The sequence below is a fragment of the Molothrus aeneus genome, chromosome 4, assembly GCF_037042795.1.
Source record: "Molothrus aeneus isolate 106 chromosome 4, BPBGC_Maene_1.0, whole genome shotgun sequence".
In the NCBI taxonomy this organism is placed as follows: Eukaryota; Metazoa; Chordata; class Aves; order Passeriformes; family Icteridae; genus Molothrus; species Molothrus aeneus.
The window spans coordinates 5566828-5581471 of record NC_089649.1 but is presented as its reverse complement, the minus strand read 5'-3'; the positions used below and the strand labels follow the sequence as shown (position 1 = coordinate 5581471).

The 14644-nt window shown below is 52.1% G+C and overlaps 1 protein-coding gene across 1 annotated transcript; it reads right to left on the bottom strand.

Moving 5' to 3' along the window:
* Position 1: 1 nt before the first annotated feature.
* Positions 2-9271, bottom strand: LOC136555837 (uncharacterized). The gene is made up of 8 exons (XM_066548869.1): positions 9211-9271; positions 8825-8941; positions 8395-8571; positions 5098-5222; positions 2744-3016; positions 2237-2391; positions 1010-1135; positions 2-673 (listed from the first exon to the last, which is right to left on the bottom strand). Exons 1-8 carry the CDS (start codon positions 9269-9271, stop codon positions 421-423), a joined length of 1287 nt encoding a protein of 428 aa, XP_066404966.1. The 3' UTR covers positions 2-420.
* Between the last annotated feature and the right edge of the window lie 5373 nt (positions 9272-14644).

The window sequence follows — 14644 nt, the reverse complement described above, 5'->3', positions numbered from 1 at the left end:
GTGCAAACAGTTTGTTCTTTATTTCCAGAGCCGTGAAAATCATCAAGTCAAATGCTGAGAAGTGACCGGCCCAGCTGTGCATCAAACCCAGAATTTTAGCCTTCTCAGCACCCTGCTCCAAACACCTGAGCCAATCCCAGGGCTGTTCCAAAGGCCCTGTGTGGGATGGGAATGACTGCTACCACTAAGAGAACTCCTCTACAAATGCAGCTCCTTCCCTTCTGCTACTGCTGCTTTACACAGCAGCCCCTGCAATGGCTATGGGGCAGAACTGGCTGGCACTCAACATGGCAGCACCAAACTCTTCCCCATAGCCCTGATTGTTCTGCCCTTGCCAGGATTTCCCCAGCAGCTGTGAATGTGCTCCCACAATGTCCCTTTGTTTCCCCAGGAAGAAGCGAACAAGACAAGCCCTGAGGGTTACCTTGCTCCGTGGCCAAAGCTCTTCTGGAGAGTGCCGGGGGGCGTTGCCTGCAGGTGAGTGCTGCCAGCTCCAAACGATGCTGGCTGCTGGGGCCAGGGCTGTTTTTCTGGCCCAGGGGCCTCGGTGTCTCCTGCTGGCTGCCAGCCATGCTCCTTGGTGTTCCCTGGCTGTGTCCCAGCTGGCTGGGAGCGCAGGGCAGGAGGAGGCCAGGAGCTCCTGAAAGGCAGCAGCCCCTCGTGTCTTTGGCATCTGCAGGGGAGGAGCTGTGCCTGCACCGTGGCTCCTGGGCCAGGGGCTGCTCTGAGCAGGCCCCTGGAAATGCTTCAGCCCGGACAGAGACCACCAGCAGCCCAGCAGGACCCCAAGGAGCAGCTGGCATTGCTGGGAATGGAGGCACGGGCCCTTTGCAGAGGGGCTCATGCAGCAACTCCTGGCTCAGAGCTCCCACAGCTGCCAGCTGTGGCCCAGCCACCCCAAATCCCTTCCCTCCTCCCCAGCCTGAGGCCATCGGCCATCAGCAGCATCAAAGCCAAGGCCATCTTCCCCCACAGATGTTCCATCCCAGGCAGCAGCCCTCAGAGGTACCTGAAAATCAGTGGGATGGAGTTTGGAGTTTTCCAGGGATCCAGCTGGAAGTGCAGAAGTGATGGAAAGCTTTCCCAGGTAGGTGCCACTGGATGTGTGCTGAAGACAAAGCTGTGCATCCCTTTCCTGAGAGAAAAGAATTTGTAGAGGCCCCTGCTGAGGCTCTGAAAGGAGCTGAGCTTCTGCAGGGAGAGATGTCCCCCCCGGGCACAGGGGCTGCCTCAGCTCAGGCTGGGAGCACATCTGGCCACTGCCTTCCCCTGCTCTAAACCATCCACTGGATGTTCTCCATCCTGGAGCTCAGGGGGGTGAAATGGGCTCCATTCCAGGCAGCTCTGGCCAGTGAGCCCAGGGACACCATTGGGCTGAGGGTTCTCAACAGCCACTTCTATGGAATAGAACCCTGGCCTTGTCCCTGTGCTGCTGAGCTTCCTTGGAAGCTCTGCTGGCTCCTGACACAGCTGCTGTCCAAGGCAGCAGCTCTGCATGGGAATGCCCACACTCCATGGGGCACTGAGAGGTTACTGCAGCGGGAATGGAGCAGGGAATTTGGGGCTATGGGTGTAACTCATCAGAACTGGCACAGCTGACAGGGAACCCCAAATCTGGGCACCACACAGAGAACAATCTTTGTCCTGCCCTGTCAGCTCCAACCCCTGGGCTGGGAGGTTTTGGGAATTAAATGGATGGAATGATACAAACCACAGCAAGTGGCATCACCCAGAGGGACAATCCAGGTCCCAGACAATTGCTCCACAATCCACTATGGGGGAAAACACCCTGTGCCTGCCAGGAGCTCTGACTCTGCTTCTCTACCAGCTCCTGAGCATGTCAGGACCACCATGAGGGCTTTAAAATCCAAACAAACCCCATATCCCACACAGTGAATAATCCAAATAATGAAATGCATTCTTGTCATCAAAGCTCCAAACTGTGTCAGGAGCTCTGCCAACAAGTTAATGGGATTCCCAGGAGTCTCATTAATGCTCTTGGTTTCATTTTTATGTATTTTTAATCCCTCAGTGGGCAGCCTGTACAACTTATCCTGGGATTGAGAGGCTGAGCAGGGCTGGCTTTGGATTGACCTCCACCTCTGGCCCCAGCCTGTGCAAACACACCTTGTGCCAGGCTGGGTGAACTCATCACCTCAGCGTTTCCCTCCTAAATATCCCCTCCTTATCTCTCTGGAGATTCACTGACATTTTGCCCAAACCATGCACTCCTCACCTCCATGTGGCCTCCAAGTGTCCATTCTGTTCCTCACAGGTGCCCTGGTGCCACCGTGTTGGTCCCTTTGCCTTTCTCCAGCCCGAGGCTGCTCCTCTGCTCGCTCTCTGCAGTCTCATCCCACAGGGATCCTCTTCTCCCTTCCCTGCTGGCTGCTGCCAAGGAAGGAGGACACAGGGAGTCTCCAGTGCTGCCCCCTCAGCCCTGGAGAGTCCTGGCTGTGGGCCCGAGGGGCCTGGGATTTCCCAGGGAAATTGTCTGCTGGTCTCCCTTCAATGACCTCAGCAATTCCCTCCAAAATGCCACCTCACTGCCCCTGACATCCCCTCACATTCCATTGCCCTACACAAACAGTTCTTGGATCCCCTCTAGATCACACCAGGTTTTCAGCCACATGAATGGCATCACCTGTGCCCACTGCTCGTTATTCACCCAACCAAAAGCAAGAGCAAATGTTGGTTGGGCTTTAATAACAACTTGAAATAACTTTACAGCAAAATAACTCACCTTTTTCTTCTGTGGGTTTTTTTCCTTCAGCTGCTGGGCTTCCCTGTGAGGATGTGTGCTGAGCTCTGGGTGGAGGGGACTGTCAGGCTGAATGGCTGTGGGTTTGTGCTCTTCTCCGTGGGCATCAGCCACTGCCCCAATCCCTTTGTCCAGGCTGTTCCCTGTGCCTGTGCTCAGGCTGGGGCAGCACAGGCAGACGCAGCTCTCAGCACTCCCTGCTCCAAACACAGCTCTGGCCTCCACTGCAATCTGGCTCTGCTGGGAGGTTTGCTCCTAGAGAAATCCAAGAATTGCTCATGGCAATGTGGAGAATGAATCTCCACAAAGGGAGGCAAGGAATAAAATCCTGCTCTGGGAGCCCTTGGGATCTGCAGGGCTGCTGAGGGAAGGGGACATTCCCTGCCTGCAGGGCACACAGCCCCACCTGCAGCAGCCAGCCCAGCCTGCCAGCTGGGCTCTGCCAGCCCCTCTCTGAGCCCCCTCCCTGTGCTGCTCCCTCTCGGTGCCTTTGGCAATCCCAGCCTGAGCCTGAGCAGCCCAAAGCTCTGGCTGGCAGCCCAGGGACAAAGGGACGCTCCCAGGGATGGGGCACATTCCCAGCAAACGCTCCCAGCAGGGCACAGAGGCACCCCTGGAGCTCCTGGCTGGGGCTGGCAGGAGGGCACAGCCCCCAGCTGGGCTGGCAGTGGCAGTGACAGCAGCAAAGTGCCACGCTCTGGTGGCACAGCACAGACACCGAGGCCAGCGCTGCCCGTGGGAGGGGCACAATGAATTCTGCTCCCTGTGCTGCCCCATGCCAGCAGGAAAGCTCCAGGGGCATGGAAACTCCTGCCCCTTCCCCCCAGCCAGATGAGCACTCCTCAGTTCCCAACACCCAGTTCCCACCTCCAGCCTGCTCCCGGGGCTGCTGCCACGTTCCTGACAAGGTGCCAAAGGCCCCTGGGCACAGGGCTCCCTCTGTGTCTCAGGGCTTGGGCATGGCAGGGACCAGGCTGCTCCAGCAAGGACAGCCTGGAACCAGAGCAGATGTCCCAGGGCTGGCAACGGGCTGGGGACAGCAGCTCTGAAACCCAGAGTGCTGAAAACAGCCCCCAAAGTGTTCTATGGTCACACCTTTAACATGGCTCCAAAGAGCAGCAGCTCTGGTGCCAGAGCAGCACCTGCACCATTCCCTGTGCCAGCCCCAGCTCACTGAAAAACCAAACAAATCAACCACACCCAGGCCTTGTTTGCACAATTCCTGATCCAAACCCTCACCTTTGCTGCCCAGCACTGAGGCAAATCTGACACAGCATTGAGAAGTGACCTTTGCTGAGAGCAGCCATCATCCCAGTCCTCCAGCCTTGGCAAGATTGTGCAGTGAATGGACCTCAGTTCTAATCCTAAACCTCAATTTCTGTCAGTTTTTGTTAGAAAGATACTGGACAGTAAATCATGCAGCAGAATTTGCAAATTGCACAAGGAATAACAAGGCCCAGAGCAAACACAACCACCCCCATCACTGCTGCACCCCAATTCTGGGAGAAATGCTGATCTCATTTCTAAACACTGCCCTTCCCTCCCACTCAGTCCTTCCCTGCACATCCCTGCAGAGCATTGACTCCATCTTTTGCTGCCAACAGCCCCTCTCCAAACCAGAGCCCACTGCTCACAGACACAAACTGAGCAAGCCTAAGGCAATGTTCCCAGCAGCAGATGCAATTCCTGAACTCCCTTTTCCCTGGATTCTGAGCCCTTGCAGGAAACTCAGCTCAGCCCAGAGTCTGTTCTGCTTTCCCAGAGGGAAATACAGCCTGCTGGGCCCCAGCTCTGGCACCACATTGCCCTTGTTCCTGTGCCCTGGAAAGGCCCAGGCAAAGCCAGTCCCTCAGAGCCCATCCCTGGGCCCCAGGAGAGCTGGAGCTGCTCCCAGATGCCAGGGCCCTGCAGGGCTGTGCTGACACCAGCACAGGCTGACCCCTGTGCCCAGCATCCCCCCCTCACTCTGCTCCCATGGCTCCCAAATGCTGCCAGCCCTGCCCCTGCCCCTGTGCCAGGGCCGTGCCTGCCCCCAGCCCCAGCAGAGGCTGTCACCCAGCCCTGCAGCGGCTGCCAGCCCTGGCAGAGCTGGGCATGCACTGAGAGCTCCCGAAGGAAGGCCCAGAGCAGCCCTGGGCTGCACAGACAGTGCCCAAGCTGCCCTAGGGCACAGCCAGCACCACAGCTCCAGCATCCCCAGGGAACTCTGGCACTGCCTCTGCACCTCTGCCCTTCTCCAGCAGGCACAGCTGGGGCTGGGCTGGCAGCAATGGCATTGCCATGGCAGCTCATGCCAGCAGAGAGGAAAAGGGGAGCCCTGTGTCCCTCTGACTCACCCCACAGCGTGGGCAGGACCAGAGCCCTCCAGCGCAGAGCCCTGCTGCTGAAGCCTCTTGCCTTTGGCTGCTCCAACACCAAAGCTGTGGGCAAAGATGGGAGGAGTTGGATGATTTTTCCTGCCCTGAAAGAGAGGAGAAAAGAAAATTAAGTCCACTGTGGAAGTCAAAGGATCCCTGCTCTCATAGCTCTGCTCTGCTGGCTCACTATGGGGTTTTACCCATGAGAGGTGACACCAATTCAAACACAAACGTGTCCTTTGCCAGCACTTTTATTCCTGACTATTTCAGACAATAAAAGGATGCTCATTTTTCATCTTGCATTCTCTGCCTCATTTGAACAGAACCATTTTTATCCCAGAGCCCACGTGGCAGCCATTCCATCCTTTCCCACTGGACTTTGCACAAAGGAAGGGACACCCGGGATGCTGCACCACAAGAAATCCCAAAGAGAATCCCCTCCAAAACCTCCCAGGGAAAGGTTCTTTGCTTTTGGGACACAAGAAAGGCCTTGGGCCATTTGCATCCACATGGAAAGCCCACACTGAGCACTTGCTTTTAAAGATGTTGCACTTGAAGTTACAGACATGGAATTGCTTTGGGATTTGGCATTTCCTGCACCCACACAAACACATTCAAGGAATTAAGCGCAGAGTCCTGAAGTTTGGTTATTCCAATGCTGTTTTGGTAGTGCCACTTGACACACCAAAATCCACAGCAACACTTCAAAAAATGCAAAGCAACTTTCACCCCCACAGCCCCCTTCCTTTCCATTTTGCAGTTTTGGGCTCCTCTTAAGAACAGGTTAAAGCAAAGAAGAGAAAAGGCCAGGACCTGCTCCCAGCCAGTGCCCCAGCCACCTGTTTGCCAGAGATTCTCCTTACAGCTGATGGCTTTTCTAAGAAAGCTCCAGCTCAGCCTTATCACAATCCCCTGGCAGCCCTCACCATCAGCCCCAAAGGCCAGGGCACATCTGTGTGCTGCCTCAGGAAGCTCAGTGGCTCTCTGGGGGACAAAACCTGGTTTGGGCCCAGAGCTGACTCTGCTCCCTGCTGGCTGAACTGTGCAGCTGTGGGATGCAGCTGGGTGCTGCAGGGCAGAGTGTGTCACCCTCTGTGCCAGCCAGGCTCCAAAGGCAGCCCTTGGTGCCCCAGCAGCGCTGCTGGAAGCGCTGGCAGCGCTTGGCACAGATGGGATGGAGCCTTCCCACAGCTCTGTGCCCTGGCAGCGAGGCTGGCACAGCAGAGAGGCTGATGGCAGCAGAACAAACGCTGGGTTTCCATGGGCACTGATGGGCCTGAGAGCCCCAGGCCAGAGCTGCTCCCTGCCCAGCCCAGGAGCTCCCAGTGCTGCTGCAGGGCACGGGCTCTGAGGGAACCCTGCAGCTGGGCCAGGAACGCAGCAGCGACAATTCCCAGGCACAAAGAGATCCCCACCTGCTCCAGCAACTGAACCTCTGGGGCTCAGCCCCGCGGGCTGTCCCTGCTCCAGGCAGGAGGAGCCACACAGCCCCCGAGGCTGGGCTCACACCCTGCCCTGCCAGCAGGAAACAAGGGCTTCATGAAGCTTTGGGGACACCTTCTGTCCCCAGAGGGCTCTGACACAACATCCAGCAGTGTGGATCTTTAATAAAGACAGCTCGGACCTATCCTTGCCACAGACTCGCCTTTGTTATTGCCTCACAGTCTCTGCTTTAAAATATTTTGCTATTACAAGTGTTTAAACAAGACTGACCGTGAGCCCTGCACCCTTGCCGTGCTCCAAGCCCTAAGGCAAAGCTGGATATCCTCACACTCATCCAGCCTGAGGGAGCTGCTGCAGCATTTAAAACATTTACAAACCACCCCTGCCCTGAGGGTGTGCAGCCCTGCAGGTGCCTGGGTGCCAGCCCAGCATGAGAGATGGGACATCAGGAGAGCGAGCAGACAACGCCCACTGCAGCCTCTGCACCTCGGCACTGCAGCTGCACGATCCTCACTGCTCAGCGACTCTCAGCTCTGATTCCAGGACTCCCGCCAGGAAACTGAGGGCCCTTTCCAGATGCAAATCCCCACAGAGCCACTGCTCTCCTCTCCACCCACCCTCCTGCTCCAGCTTTTACCCCTTTGGTAGCCACCACCCCGCCCAGGACACAGAGGAGGCTCTCGGGTGCCAACTGAGATCCAAATCGATCCAGGTGCCTCAGGACATAAATACAAACAAACTCGCCCCTTCTAGGCTAACAAAATGTCCTGGTGCCCAGTTCCTGTTTCCTAAGGCAAAACCCACGGATCAGGGGAAAATGGCAAGTCCCAAACCCGGTTTGGCATCGGTTTCCATCAGGACTGTTCAGGTTTCCCAGTGCCCCTCAGCTGCAGCCACAGGAGCAGCTTCTCTCTGGGACCCAGGGGGGTGGGCACAGGGACACCCATCCCGCTGCTTCCCGGCAAACAGAGCTCAGCCCAGCCCAGAATGAAACATAACAAATGCAGGTATTGCCCTTGCCATTCATGTCTGAGCTCTGGCACGGTGTTATTGACCACAAAACTCCCGAGAGGGGACAGTCTGTAACTACTGCTCTGGATCAAGGATAATCTGTCAGTTCGTGTATGCACTGCACAGCTTTCATAAACAGCACTGTAACAGACACTAGTTTAGACTGCAGCATCATAGAGACTGTGAAATGTTCAAATGCTGTTACATGTAAGGAACTCAGAAAATGGTGTCAGATAATGATTTCCCACAGCTGGGGACAATCTTATCTGAAACACAAGATAACAGAAACAGAAACCAGAGCACTGAAAAAAAAAAAAAGGAAAAATTTACTGAGTGAAAATAAAACAGGATGGCACCACAGGAAGAAATAAAGTATATTGGTGTAATCCACAAGATGGCACGAAGGTTCAAACCAAGCAAAAGAACATCTAAACTGAAAAGGACTCTTTGAATATGTATAAACTCTAATGAATATGCACACACCACTGCAATGGAACAGAATCTAGAGAACACGGTTTAAGGGAACCGGGTGCTCCTGGCAAACAGCCAAGCACCCCAGCGCTGCCTTTTATCCCTTAACAAACGTGTAAAAATTCTAAAGAGTGAACTCTGTTTCTCACCCAATAAAACGCTGTTCCCGCAGCTGGGACGAGCCCCAGCTTTATTCCACGGCACACGATCCCAGAGAGCCGCAAGGCTCGGGACAGAGCCGTGCCACCCGCAGCGGGTCCCACGCAGCAGCGCCCAAAGCAGCCCCGGCCCCCTGTGGGTGCCCCCGGCCCCGGTGCCCCCGGCCCAGCTCCCTCCCCTCCGGCCGCTCACCTGAGGGCACCGCCCGCTGCCTCCCGGCGCTGCTGCCGAGCCGAGGGCATTGTCCCCGCTCCTGGCCCAAAGGCCGCGTTCTGCGCTGCAGGGCGCGCTCCGGGGGACGCGGGGGCGGGCAGGGACAGGATGACCCGGGCTGAGGCGGCTGTCCCGGCGCTCTGTCCCCTCCCGGGGCTCAGGCCGGGGAGCGGGGCCCTGCCAGCGGCCGCCATTGCAGCGCGGAGCAGAGTCAGGCAGGGCCGAAGAGCCGAGTGTGGCCGAGTGGAGCCGGCAACAGCCGAGCGTGGCCGAGTGGAGCCGACAACAGCCGAGTGTGGTCGAGTGGAGCCGGCAACAGCCGAGCGTGGCCGAGTGGAGCTGGCAACAGCCGAGTGTGGCCGACAGCAGCCGACAACAGCCGAGTGGAGCCGACAACAGCCGAGCCTACCCGAACGACCGACTCTGGCCGCGATTTGCCGAATCCATCCGACCTTAGCTGAGGTGAACTGAACGGAACGCGACGGAACCGCGTTCAGCCCAACCGAACTAGATAAGCCCAACCGAACTAGATAAGCCGAACCAACGCGAGATCAGCCGAAGCAACCTGAACATTACGGCGTCGCTCACTCACCCATCTCTCAGTGTGGGCAGGCACCCTCAGCTCCAAGGAGCTGTGCAGAGCGAGCGTTCCGTCCCTTGGCAAGCACGGAGTGATCAGCCCCAGGGACAGGAAAGTACAGACAAATGCCATGGTCAGCCCTGAGGATTCAGGAGGATTCAGAGCCAGTGGCCCAGAACCTGCCACAATTCTGTCTACAATTGCAATGTAATTACGGTGGGACAGTGCAAGGCTGGAGTTCAGAGAGCTCAGCCGTTCCACCGGGGCTGGGGACATGACTGAGGGGGTTTTGTGTCAGTCTGATAGCCCTGAGCAGCATCAAGAACTAAAAGGAAATTTGACAGAAATGTTTTGAGACGGATTGCCCCAAAAACTTGGGCTGCTTCTAGGGGGACAAAAGATTGAAAAAGCTTTCTGTTGAATTCCTGTCACAAAGTCCAGACCCACAGCTATGGAAGGGATGGATATGATGCACCACAGAAAGAGACAAAAGCAGAAAGGTTAAAAGGTCTATCTCCCATCCTTCCCCAAACACGCTCCAAGGAAAAAGTTTCAGACAATGAAATAACAAAGAACTGGTTCCTACCTCTGGAGTTCAGTCCTACATTTTGTCCAAGTGCTGAATGGGATGAGTGGCAGTGCTGTGCAGCCCTCATCAGTGGAGACTCGCCCTTAAAAGCTGCCACACATCAGGTGCCAGCGGGCACATCTGCAGGAGCAAGGTCTGGCACAGAGCTGGTCTGGAAAAGGAATCACCCTGAGCACAGGAGACAGGAGCTGCCTGAGCAGTCTGGCCGTGCCTGGGCTCCTGCCTCTGTGGGCACATCCATGGCCTCGTGCTGCAGAGGACTTGGATGGGTGCCATTGCAGACACTGGCTTAAATGGTGTCATGTGCTTATCCATATGGGGAACGGCATCTACATCCCTGGAATAAAAGCATTGGCATATAAATTCTGTTTTGTAGGAGGGTAACTATATACTGAAGTCATACAAACACGTAAAACTTACACTGCCCACAGAAAAAAAAGGAAGCACTGCCATTACTGTCAATAATACAGAACATGAGAATATGCACCTCACCTGTCAACATCCAAAGGTCAGAGCATTTCCATCCTGGAAGTGCTTCCCAGATGGATCCTCTGAAGATTTATAGAAGCATGCTGAAGCAAAATACAAGCTAAACATATTTGGGGTGAGAGGACAAAAGAAGGAACTAAGACAATTATTCCAGCTGAGCCTCATCTAGTGTCACTTCTGGGTCTTAGGTAGATCTGGAGGAGCCCCATTTCTGCTGCAATCCTCTTTCTGCACGGCCTGACGTGGTGTTCTGTGGCTGCCTGGAAACTCTGCTCCTTCTGGGCTTTGACTGAAACACTGCACAGTGTGCAAGGCAGCAGAGACTCATCCCGAGACGTCTGAGTTATTCCTGTTCAGCTGGAAGCTGACATTCCTCTGACAGGCAGCTCCTACCTGCTCTATGCTCACAGCTTTTCAGTTTCCCATCTTAGGGACACAGAGCAGAGCAATGCTCTTTTCTTTTTCCTGGCTTGTGCTCTTTGTTGATTTGTGAAAACATCTCTCGGGATAGTTGATAACTTCTGGCTTTGTATTGCAGGCACAGTTTTTGTCCTGGTATCAGCTCCTTCAAAGCCTGAAAGATTAACTTTTTTTTTCCCTCACTTGCTAACTTCATGGAGGTCACCCTTCCTGCTACTCAATTAGATTGCATTTCTGCCATGTTGGATAGACAGGAATAGAAAGGAAAGAAAGCAGAAAGAGCCCCCAAACATGCCACTGTTTCCCATTTTTGGCACTTCACATTGCAAAGAAATCAATCAATTCCCGTAACTCCCATCGTGGCAACACCAAAAATCTGAGGCTCATCTAAGCTCCACTGAATGAGAATTAGAAACAGGGAGTTTAATTTTAATGCAATTTTAGGATTGAGACATAGGTTGAACTTAGATGAATCTGATTGTTTTCAAGTTCCCTGATGCATGAGCCTTGACTTTTCACATGACACGAAAAGCTGTGATTGATCTTTGCTTCTTTATTTTGCCCTCCAGCCAATTAGGTACTATGAGCTCCAAATTCCAGAACTGCAGCTTTTTTGCCTTAATTTAGGGTCAACAAAATTATGCTGCAGCCTCTGACTGTTTAGTAGAGGTTACTACATGAAATGAATGACACAAGTGCACAGGCAGAGTGAGATAAAGGCGAATCAAAACATTTCATCTACAACTTTTACAAATCATCTTGCAAGAATGCAAATCACCCTGCACTGCAGCTCACTTGTCTCTCAGCTTCTGCCCCATTAAACAGCATTGTGTCCCTTGAAGTCTCTTCCAGTTTCTTACACTTTTCACTCTTCCTTTCTTCCTTCCTTGCCCCTGTGTCTGCTAGAACACCACTCTCCTGCTCCATCACTCTCCCTGCCAGGCTCCTGCCTGCAGCTTTGGCAGAGCTCTGCTTTTTGCTGTAGCTCCTGTGATCTGTTTTGGTGCCCAGGGTGTCAGCTTGTTCCTGACAGGACAGATCTGATGGAAGTGAAGATCTCTGCTCCCTGAATTCCTCACGTAAACAACTCAAACTCTGCCTGTGGAGGGACTGGGAACCAGACCTTCCTTTCCTTTTTCCTTCACTGTGCACGAAGGAATGTGGGTGCTGACTCCCAGAGATGGGGAGAGAGGGACAGGTTTATATCAGAGCAAAGAAAAGTAAGGTGGGAGGAGGAGACTTTTCCTGTCTGACCGTGGCTGGACCCTGTGAGAGCGCTTGCTATCAAAACATTTCCATCTCCGATGAGTCTGAAATTATTCAGCCCCTGTGAGTGGCACAGGAAAAGGTCACGGGGATTATGCAGAGTAAGAGATTTTCTGGGCCCAGGATCATCAGATGGTTCAGGCTCAGCCCCTGTACAACACATGGGCAGTGACCCCACCCTGTGGCCCTGGAGTCCCTCAGAAACGGGCAATCAGACACTGCCTTTAGAGTGGTGTTTTGGGGATAAAATGTGCATTGTTACCTCATGCTGAACCAATTCAGAAAGTTTTGAAGATCCCTTCGTCTGTCTTGAGACAGTGAAATACTCCAGGGAATATGCAGGAACAACTTGAGGTGTTTAGGCCTTACTGAAAAGGAAGAGCCCTGGGAACCAGGAATGCTGATTGTTAAAAGGAGCACCAGGACTCACTGCAGAATTGATTTGTCCTTCCTGAGATCAGTCTTCAAGGGGTGACCCATCATCCTCAGGAGGACATCCTGCCCAAAGAGAGGGAAAAGGAAAAGGGATTTTTCTGAATGGCTACTCTAAGTTTTAACAAAAGCATGATCATATAAAAGGAGAAATACCAAGAGAGTAGGGAACTTTCTGGGGGGAAAAGAGATTGAGCATTCCAGGCCAGACACTGTCAGAACAGACTTGGCCACCAAGTTCAGCTGCAACTGCAGCAGTTGAATTTGCTGGATAGAACACTTGTACACCGAGGCTCCTTGACTTGGATTATTCTCAGTTGCAGACTGGATGCAGAATAACTCACCTAAAAATGAAAATAGTTCTTGATCTCGGTTTGATTCTGGCCCAGGGCAGGTGCTCACAGCCACTGAACTCACTCACTGATGGGAACTGTAATCAGGGAAACTTCTGGTAATGGCAGTATTGGACCAGAAATAATTTTGGTTTTAATTAGTCCCTCATTTATCAGTCTAAAACTCAGTTGTCCTGTCAAGAACTTTATTTTACTTGCTGTAATGTTAGCAGATTGGTAGGTGCATATGTATGGTTGTGGGGTGCCCTCTAGTGAAGAGAAGAGAGAACTTTGCTTAAAAAGAACTGCACTATAAGGGCAATAATTTAGGATGAATTGTAACAGAAAATGAGACTAAAAATGAGCCTAAAACCCATGATAAACCAGTAGTGATAGTCATGGAACACACTGTTTTCACATACAAAAATAAATACACTTAAAGTTAGGCAATTCCTCTCCTGAGAGTTTTTGATAACAGCTTGGTAACAACTTGATTTAGTAATTTTAGATTGACTGGCATAAGGTGAAGGGTGTTAATCTGCTTTACCAGGATCTGAGATCTGTGGGTGGATCCAGTTCAGAATCTCTGTGACTCCTTCAGCTGCAACACGGAGGTGTTCCTCTGCCCTGGGCAGTGCCTAAGTACAGTCAGACCACCAGGAATAGGGATGGATGTCTGTTTGTTTGCTTGACAATAACATCAAAACACAGGCAAATACTTATGAAAAGGCAGCTTGCTTTTTTTCCAGATGACACTCGGAAAACACTTAAATAACCTACAAGCCAAATATTTTCATTGTTTTCCTTACTTATTGAAAGCAAACGCATTTTCTCTAACTTGTAGAACACCACTTGGGAGAGTAAAGTTTAGTTCCTGTCACTTCCTGCATGTGGACACTTGACAATCATTACAAATAAAGTGCTGCTTAACTACATAATACATCTTTCCCTTCTGTTTGCTCCTAAAGTTTTTATTTAGACTTATTTAAAACAAATGCTCATGGTTTCTTTTGGAGTTTTTTTGATAGTATTTGGTTGGCGTTTTTTTGGTGAAAATGGATGTTTTTAAAGGAAGGCTTCAGCATTAAAGCATTTTTCTTTAGGGTATGCTAAGTTCAAGCAGGTAAACTGATTTCTTCAAGGGCTGCCAGGACAATTCAATGTGTGAGATGCTGTGGCCTGGCTGTTAACACTGCTACACGTTATCATGTTGTTGGACTATTTGAAGAGCAAGTGTGATTACTCATCCTGTTTGCAGCAGGTTTGCAAACCAGTCACAGACAAACAGAAACTCGTGTCTCGTGCCAGTAAGAACTGTGCTGCATCTGGGACTCCTCAGCAAAACTGACTTTTCATAATTTCTGTTTACACAAAGCTGCTGCCTTTTAGATTTGGGTTCTTACCAGGCCAAAACTGAGCAGAGCTTATGATCATTCGCTCCATTTTGGTTTGTTTGTTTTCTTAGTAGATTCCAAAATTATGCTACGTTAGATGATGGCATCTCAGTCAGCAGATGCCAGATACAGCATCAGGAAGGGACAATGTAGGGATCACTCATGCATGGCACTGTTTGACTGGCTCAGGGCAGAATGAGAGTTGCAAACTACAACTGTGCACAGCTGGAGTCAGCACCAGTTCCTTTCACTCCAGTCACAACCGTCACTGCACTTACCACAGCTGAGTGTGTGAGAGAAGGGGTTGTTTCCCACATTTTCCTTGTTCTGTCCTGGTGGTTGTTTGCCAACAGACCCAATTCTGCCGTGCTTAGGCCATTCTAATGAAGTGCAGACCTCAGCCTGACTCACCTACCTTTCTTCTGGCTCAGATGTTAAGCAAAAAGTGTTAACAGTTTTGTTCCAATCATTATTCTAAAAGTAAATAACCAGCCTTTCCACAAATTTCAAGGAACTGAATATATTGGTACCATAAGTTCAGTAAAGGTAAAGTCAGAGCCACAAAATTTCCAGAAATAGAGTTTGAGTGGCGGCTGGTACCAAGAAAACACCACTAAACAGTTCTGTTTATCATCATGTTCACAGCAACCCAAGATGAAACAAACTGGGGGATGACTAAATAACTATGCATTGAAGTGGAAACAGTAGTGAAAAAAAGGCCACAAGA